Source organism: Triticum dicoccoides, chromosome 7A (assembly GCF_002162155.2).
Source record: "Triticum dicoccoides isolate Atlit2015 ecotype Zavitan chromosome 7A, WEW_v2.0, whole genome shotgun sequence".
NCBI lineage: Eukaryota > Viridiplantae > Streptophyta > Magnoliopsida > Poales > Poaceae > Triticum > Triticum dicoccoides.
In genome coordinates this window covers 627,237,987-627,246,982 of record NC_041392.1, presented here as the reverse complement: position 1 = coordinate 627,246,982, position 8,996 = coordinate 627,237,987, and the positions used below count along the sequence as shown (strand labels likewise).

The window sequence follows — 8,996 nt, the reverse complement described above, 5'->3', positions numbered from 1 at the left end:
TCAAAGGCTGAAAGAACGACGAGCTGGGAAACAAATTGCCCATCTCGGCGAACAAGCGAAGCAATCGTGCCTCCCGCTCAAGGTGCCTAGCGACATCGTCGATCCGAGGATGGTGCCCGGTTATAGCAATCTTGGAGATTACCTGGCCGACGATGTACACTATGATTTCATGGAGGTGCAGATACAAAGATACGAGTACGGGAAGCCTCTCGTCAAAGATGAAAGATCTCTATCAACGATGATGCGAAGATTGCATGATTGATACTTGAAAATCTGCAGAGAGTCTGGGGGGAGGAGTATTTTTTATGTGAGAGTTAAAAAGGAGCATGACCTCGTTGGAATTGATCTATTGCCTATTCCATTTGAGGAGTTCTTTCAGTTTTTCAATCAATTGGCCCTCGATAAAGCAATGGTCACCTGCTACTGTCTGTAAGTAGTACTACTTCTGTCGTTAAGTCTCTCTATATAGCTCAGCTCTTTCATTGCATGTATTTATAATTATCCTGACTATATTATACAGATTGAAGATCGTCGAATTGAAGAAAAGACAAGTCGGTGATATTGGGTTCATTAACACATATCTCATAGATGCAACTGAGGTTAAATTTCATGCCGCAGATACCGAGGCCAACTTGCTACGATCGTTGGTAATAAATGAAAACAAAGATATAATACTCTTTCCTTACAACTTCAAGTGAGTGTTACTGTCTTGTGCATATTCGGTTTCCCTTATATATTAGTCAAGGTTATAGTAATGTAATTGATAAGTTATGCATGCGTGTGCAGTTTCCACTATATTCTCCTAGAGATTAAGCTTGAGCAGGGACTAGTAACCGTCTTAGACTCAAGACGAAAAGATCCCCAGGACTATGCGGACATGACTCAATTGCTCGAGAAGTAAGTTAAATCGATCATTATCCACCATATCAGCAACTTTGTTCATTTCCTGATATATCAAGTAATTGTTTTCTTTGTTTGGCAGGGTTTGGAAAAAATTCACCAAAAAAGCTCCGGGACTCCCGAAGAAGCTGCAATTTAGACACCCAAAAGTAAGTACTATAGTAGCATGTTCCGCGCATCTCCTATTGATTCAAGCGCTAGTTTCATCAATACCATTTGGCATTCTTGCTTATCAGTTTGATTGACCTCTATTTTTTGTAAAGTGGTTGTGGCAGGAACAAGGGAATGATTTCTGTGGATACTACGTTTGCGAGTCCATCCGCCACACGACCTGTGAGCGGGGCTACTCTGACAAACAATATGAAGTGCATAAATAACAACATTCACAATTTTATTTTATTACCGCCATTTGTGTTGAGTTTCATTCATTCATATATATATGTATTGACCCCCTTCTTCAAATTAGATGTTTCGGAAGCGAGATGAACTCCTAGCACCAGCTCGCATGCGAGCAATTCAAGAGGAATTGGCGGCATTCTTTCTTGACCACGTGATCGCTGAAGACGGAGAATACTATGTGGACCATGAGTCCGTATGTTAGGAGATTATATTTGTAAGAGATAATTATTGTATATATGTAGTTGGTAGTGTCGGATAGATATACGAGAACTTGTTGTTCGACCAATCTCTCGGAGAAGGAGAGGTGGTCGATATCACTTCTCTCTGTATGCATATATGTTCATGACGATCTTCTGTTTCCTTCGTTTGCTTACTAGCTAGCTAGCGTGTCTAGTCCTCTCTATACGTATGTATAGTACGTAGCGTCGACCAAGCACGGACATAAGAGAGGACACTTCTCTCTATTAATTATAGCTAGCTAACACAATATATGAAACACCTAAATTAACCCCCCAAAACCCCCAACCCCCCCCCTTCAAAAAAAAACAAAAACCCCAGCCACAGAAATGCTGACGCGTGGATGCCTATTGGTCCCGGTTGGTGCCACCAACCGGGACCAAAGGCCCTCCTACCTGGGCTCCGCACATAGGCCACATGGAGGCCCATCTGTCCTGGTTCTGGATTGAACCGGGACTAAAAGGACAGGGCATTAGTACCGACCCTTTAGTCCCAGTTCAGGAACCGGGACAAAAGACCCTTACGAACCGGGACAATAGGCCTTTTTCTACTAGTGGTCTAAGACCCCATGCGCACGGGGTGTCCAGAAGCTAGGGCACTAGCATGTGCGCACAGTGGTCAGAGACTTCGGGCTTTTCCCCATTGGCATAGTGAGATGATGGATAAGAAGTGTATAGAGCATCTCTCTGGTGGTAGGTATAGGATAGCCAGGTTTTATGTTTTGAAGTGGTCCCACGTTGTCATTCAACCACCTTGCCCCTTCTTGATAGTGTGGTTGCCCTATGACTCAAATAAACTAAAATAGAAGCTTCAAGTCATTAGAAAATTATTAACTTTTATCTCTTTAAGTGTATGTGTGGTGTGTGTGAGGGGGGGATCAATCATCTCCTCAATAATTATTCGAGGAACCAATGACCTGAGATAAACCTTAACAACCGTCCTGAGTTCCACTAACCACATTTTCATCACACCAAAATACCATTTAAATTAAATGCACTTTCAATCCCCCTTTTTAGTTTATTGATGACAACATGTTAGATCATGGCAGAGAAAATAAAGATGGAGAATAGGCATGCAAAGCTATCGACATAGAGTGCTCCCCATAGGTGTGTTCATGTACAACAAATGTTTGTGTGATTATATACCATGCACACAACTAGAGCCCCCCTAGATCAATAGAAATATGCAATGAGATGAGTGAATAGTATCAACTAAATGAATCATTGCATAAAAGGCTTCACATGTGATAAAAATATATCAACGAGACTATGCACACATCACATGCAAGAGGTGTGGTAAGAGAGTAAACTATGTGCACAAATCATCATGGTGTTTGCTACTCTTGGGATTCAAATAATCCCTACCTAGTTGGTGTCGCTTAGAAGCCTCACAACTATGGATTTGTGATTTGGTTTTGTTTGTCAAGGTTCGAGGGCCGCATCAAGGTCTACCAATGCTGATCGACTCGGGGCATTTGTTGGCCAACACTGAAGGAGAATAACAGTGGGTCATTGTTGACATTGAGGGCAATAGTAGCCTCTGCATCTCCAATGAAGAGTAGCACCTCTCTCAAGGTTGTGAACTTCGTGATAAATTTTCATATCCGACTTTGTGTTTATTTCTATTTCAGTTTGTGCTAGCTTGCCTTGTGTATATTGTTGCTAGTCTTGTTATCATATAGGTCGATTGACTTAGTTGTGTTTAGGGAAGTTATAATTCTACAATCCCTAAGAACCAAGAAAGTGTAAAACTATGCAGTCGCCTATTCAACTCACTTTGACCCGTCATTTAGTATCAGAGTTAAGGACACTTGTGGTACGCTTAACTGCTTAAAGAATATATATGGCTAAAAGATCACCCCCAGCTATGATGCTAGGATTTATGGCTTGAAGGTCAGTCTCTAGGGTCTCTTGAGTCCGCCGAAAAATCTGCCACAATTGGTCACTCCGATGATAGTGGTACTCCACAGGGTTACACAAGGGCTCACCTCGATTACGCTTCTACTTCACAAAACTCTCGCGTAGAAAATATAAGGCCACAACCTATGTTTGTTAGTGCTCAGTATGTTCATCGAGATTCTCTTATAAGAACACATTTTTGTGGAACAAAGTATTTTTTTGCAATTAGTCCGGTTTCCTTGCATATCCAGAAAAACCATGCCTTGACATACTACGCGAAGTTATGCACAATTATTATTATCTTTACTACGATGAGAATACACTAGAAGCAACACGTTTAAGTTTGATTGGATGATGATGGAGACACCGACTAGGCGCACCCTCCATCCAACTGATGCCTAGCATTCCACTTGAAATTTCACATTCCCTAATTTTATAGAGACCCTATATAGCTTGAGCATGTTTAATAATATAGCCAACTATTGATTATAGTATGTTGTCTATAGTCAATGTAATAGCCAATATATATAGTAATTAGCTATACGAAAGCACTAATTAACATATGGTCCATCTTCCACTCTCAGAATGCTTCTTCGAGCCCGTGCTACAACCGGCTATAAATTTAGAGCTTGCTTCTCTTCTTTCTCTCTCCCAACTCAGGAAAAACATAATATTAAAATACTTATAGAACATCGGGTAGGGCATTTTGGAGGACGAGCTCCATGGAGCTCTTTTTCAAAAAAATAATCATTTTTTTAGTTTCAAAAAAATCTAACAAAACCATACACATTCATATTGATGTGTTTTACATGTGTGTAAAGTCTAAAATGAAATACATTATGGTGAGAGCTACAAAAATGACAAATTTGTGCATTCTTTATAGTGAATGGTGTGTACTGTTCATTATTTCAAAATTACATGTTCTCTTTTTTGTGCAGCTCTCACCATATGTATATCATCTTCAGATTTTACACCCATGCACTATACATTAGTATGAATTGGTGTGATTTTTTTTGATTTTTTTTCAACTTCAAAATGAGATTTTCAAAAATTTCAAAGTAAAGGACTTCATGTTGCTCGTTCTCCATGTAGCATTACCGGCTTTCATCATCTTATTATACTTGCTCTCCACATACTTTGAGAAGTGACGTTATTTAAGAAAGGCACAACGAACCAACGTGGAACACTTGACGTTATTTCATACTTGATGTAGTGGTGGAATGATGAACCACCTAGTTTTTCACGTTGTCTTGACGGATGTAAAAGCATCGACAGCGACGCACCTCTAATTTGACCCCTCAAACGTCCGTGGACGCGTCCGGTCAGTGACCGGGCGTATCAGTTTTGAGTCCCTATTTGTCTGTCCACGCAGTCACAATCTTCATTTTCTTCCTCATATGTTCAGTCACTTGCACGTGATTGGTAAAGATGAAGAAAAAGAAAGAAAAGAATGAATAAAGAAAGAGAAAAGATGGTCCGAAATGTGGCCGCATCCTACATGGCGGACTGGCCGGGTGTGTCGGCAAGCCCTCATATCCTCCCTACATTTGAGATGGATATGAGGGTTCGCGGACAGCCCGGACGTATAGGGATGATATGAGAGATCCGGTTGGATCACCTTTTTTTCTTCTCTCTATTGTCTGGTCATTGACCGAACGCATCCGCGATTGTATAAAAGATGGTTTGAGATGTCGGACTGTAGATGCTGTAACTCTGCTAAACTGGTAATAAAGTGCCAAGTGGCTTCCCCGTATTAAAAACAAGGTGGAAAGGCACGACGTATACTACTTTACCCGTCGTTTTCAATTCGGCCATCAACATGTTGTACCGACCATCGCCATGCCTGAACAATCCTATCCTGACCTAAATTTTGACATCAATGATATGCGAAAGCTCAAACAAGAATAGAAGAAGTGCTCTTAAAAAGGACGGAAGAAACTTTCTACTAGTGCTGACTGTCATCATTTCATGTCATGTCATGCCTGGTTAATACACTATACTAACATCCATCCATCATGTAAGTACACAGGCGTACCACTATACGCAACAAAAGGAAGAATAGTTCGATGGTCAAGCAGCCACATGCTGACACGAACACGTATGTCACTCTACATATCGACCTATCTGAATCTGATGCAGCAGATACCATGGAATACTGAAGTTATTAGTTCCTTCTGCTGTACGTACTGGTCAATCTCAGTATCACATCTGCCTCACTCCATCTTCGGCGATCAACATTTTGTACCGACCGTTGCTCGTATTTTATCCTGACCTAAATTCCGACGTCAACGCATGATAGCTCAAACAAAAATCCAAGAACGTGGTGCTTACAAAAGACGGAAGAAACTTTATGATACTGCTTTTTCTTCTGAGCTTAACTTTATTAAACTACTAATATTATAGAACAAAAACTACAAGAGGATCTATCGAATTCGGTGATCAAGCAGCCACTTGTATGCAAACCCCGCAACACGATGACACGAACACGTAAACAACGATCGATCTGGTGCTGATATCAAGGGATTATTCAAGTTAATTTCATCTGCAATCCTCCAGGCAATGCTGCAACGAGCCACCTACCACTGGTCAATCTCTGTGTCTTTGATCTTCCTCACTCCATCTTCTCCTCTGTCATTGCACCGGACTGCACCGTATCGGCGGCCGGCGCGTCTCTCCTGCCGCGCAGCTCGCCGACGAGCCTCTTGAGGGCGGCGGAGGCGCCTGCGCCGTCGCAGCCCATGAACACCTCGCCGATGTCGGCCGGCGTGATACGCACGTCGGCGGCCAGAAGGCCCTCGGCCTCGGCCATGAGGCCGTCCACCACCGCGTCGGGCTCGTCCTCGGGGTCCTCGCCGACGCCGATGTAGTTCTTGGCGAGCACGCGGAGCGCCGCGGGCGTGCAGTAGCCGAGCTCGATCTTGCGGTCCATGCGGCCCGGGCGGAGCAGCGCCGGGTCCAGCCGCTCCGGGTGGTTGGTGGTGAAGATCATCAGGCGCTCGCCCACGCAGGACGACCAGAGCCCGTCCACGAAGTTGAGGACGCCGGAGAGGCTGATGGACTCGCGCCCGATCGCCGCCATGGCCGCGGCCGCGGCCGGGGAGAGCATGGCCAGCTGCGTGTTGTCCTCGTCGGCGCCGCCGGAGTTCTTCTTGCGGTCGGAGAGGTCGAGGGAGCAGTCGATGTCCTCCACGACGACGACGGACTTGGGCGTGGTGGAGACGAGCAGGCGGCGGAGGTGGGAGTTGGTGGGCACCGTGGTGAGCTCCAGGTCGTACACGTCGAACTCGAGGAGGTTGGCGATGGCGGCCACGAGGCTGGTCTTGCCGGTGCCGGGCGGGCCGTGGAGCAGGTACCCGCGCTTCCAGGCGCGGCCGACGCGCGCGTAGTGCTCCCGGCGGGCGGCGAAGCGGAGCAGGTCGGCGCGGATCTCCTCACGGAGCGCCGGGTCGACGGCGAGCGTGTCGAAGGTGGAGGGGTGGGAGAAGGTGTGGGAGGTCCAGAGGCGGTGGTGGTCGTCGCCGGGCGCGGCGGCGCGGTTGGTGTAGAGCCTGCGCTCCCGCGACTTGAGCCGCATCCTTGTGGCCTCGTCGATGATGTGGGGGATGTAGGTGTCGTGCACGAAGTCGCGGTGCTGGCGCGGGAACTGGAGCTCGAGGCTGCGGTGGTCGCCGCCGGCGCCGCCGCCGCGGGAGCCGAACACGTTGTAGGGGTTGTGCCCGGCGCCGCGCTCGACGGGGCGCGCCGTGGAGGTCCACTTGACGCGGACGCCCTGGAAGGTGTCGTCCGCGGTGTGCGAGTCCGGGAGCGAGGCGACGGCGCGCTCCGACTGGCGCGGCTTGTAGAGGCGCACGGCGGGGGCGGCGGCGAGGCAGCGCGAGCCGAGGTAGAGCTGCGCGGCGTCGTAGAGGTCGTTGGTGGCGCCGGAGCTGGCGCCGTCGGCCTCGTCGATGAGGATGGTGGCCGTGGGCGCCCGGAACGCGGCGGCGAGGCGCGCCAGCAGGCGGCGCAGCCACAGCTCGGCCTCCGGCGGGATGAAGTCCCGCATGGCCGTCCGGAACACCATGACCGTCGCGATCAGCGAGCCCACCGAGCGCCAGTCCAGGACCATCTCCATCGCCGCCGCCAGCTTTAGCTTAGCTTTGGTGCGCGTCGGCTTGTCACAGTGTCAGTGGGTGCAGTGTGTGCTGGACTGCTGGTGCGCGCTGTGTGGTGATGGGAGTGGAGTGGGATGAGGAGGAGGAGGTGGGGTGGGGTGGGTTTTATAGGTGGCGCGGGGGACGGGTCGGGGCGGAGGCGGTTCGCCGGATGTGGAAAGTTGGCGAGGTGAGGTGGTGGTGCGTGCGTGCGCCGGGGCGGGGCGGCATCATTCTTGGCGTCTTCCCCGGCTGCTTTCGCCGCGCCTTTCCGGCGGCGACACGAGTCGGCCCGCCGCGCGCCGGCGAGGTGGCGAAAATGTGCTCGGCTTCCGTGCCAGTCGTGCGTTCCAAGCCGAGCGATGATTGGCTCACGGTGAGCAGTCGGTGGGTCGTGCCATCCGTCCATGCATGCACACGCACCACTTTGATCAACCCACCGCCTTGGCGGCTAAGCAACGGGTACGGTTCAGCACGCAGGAGCACCACCACGACCGGGACGTACGTGGCCTCGATCTTGGCCGACGGTGAGCCGACGGGGGCGTGCCCACACAGTCCACTGATAATAATAATAATAATAATAATAATAATAATAATAATAATAATGGAGCTGGGCCGAGGATTAGAGCATACAGTACGACGGTTGCACCGTCGGTCGTGCCTCGGTGCTGCTTACTCTACCTTTTGCTTTGTGGATGTGGAGAAAGTTTCAAAGCCCAAAGGCACATTATGGTTTACAGAAAGATTCTTTCTTCCTTCCGAGGCCATGAACAAACGACGGCAAAGCTAATCTATCTTTCGAGGCCGTGAACAAACGACGGCAAAGCTGCTGGTGGATTGGAGAGTCCAGTCGAGAGCAACTGAGGTAGGTAGGTAGTAGGTGCCGCCGTGCCGCCACGACATGAACAGCGACGGGCGGCTCTTTCGGCTGGACAGCAGAGACGCCGGGCGCGTGGCGGCCAATGTTTCGTGGTCTGCATCTTGAGCGGCTTGTCGAAATCAGGCATGGATCGGCCGGTTCAGTGCACAGTGCTTTATGAAATGTTACACGATGCTTGTAGATCTGCCCCGATCGATCTGAGTAAGACGTGTGCGAAAGGCGAACCAATCTGCGGTTGAGATGATTAAATGGACAATGATATCTCCAGCTCATTAGGGTTCAAGTTCTGGTGCTCGCATTTATTCTGAATTTATTTTAGAATTTTCGACGATATGCTTTCAGTGGAAGGAGATGTTCCCGTCGACTACGGAGCGCCATGGTGACTTCATAAAATCTCAAGATGATATACCGGCTCAGTCTCTCGGAGGTGCTTATAGAGATAAGTGTGTATATGCGCGTTCATAGAGATGAGTGTGTGCGCGTTTATATAAACATTTACGTATATACTGTGCTAAAAAAAGCGTGTGCGAAAGCTATGCGGATTGGCCG

The 8,996-nt window shown here is 48.4% G+C and overlaps 1 protein-coding gene across 1 annotated transcript; it reads right to left on the bottom strand.

The window, feature by feature from the left end:
• Positions 1-5,781: 5,781 nt before the first annotated feature.
• LOC119330934 (AAA-ATPase At3g50940-like) lies at positions 5,782-7,651 on the bottom strand. The gene has a single exon (XM_037604077.1). The coding sequence runs from the start codon at positions 7,546-7,548 to the stop codon at positions 6,046-6,048; it is 1,503 nt and encodes a 500-aa protein (XP_037459974.1). The 5' UTR covers positions 7,549-7,651; the 3' UTR covers positions 5,782-6,045.
• Between the last annotated feature and the right edge of the window lie 1,345 nt (positions 7,652-8,996).

Excerpts from the sequence above, each read along its gene's own strand:
- LOC119330934 (XM_037604077.1), bottom strand. The coding sequence starts at position 7,548 with ATGGAGATGGTCCTGGACTGGCGCTCGGTGGGCTCGCTGATCGCGACG.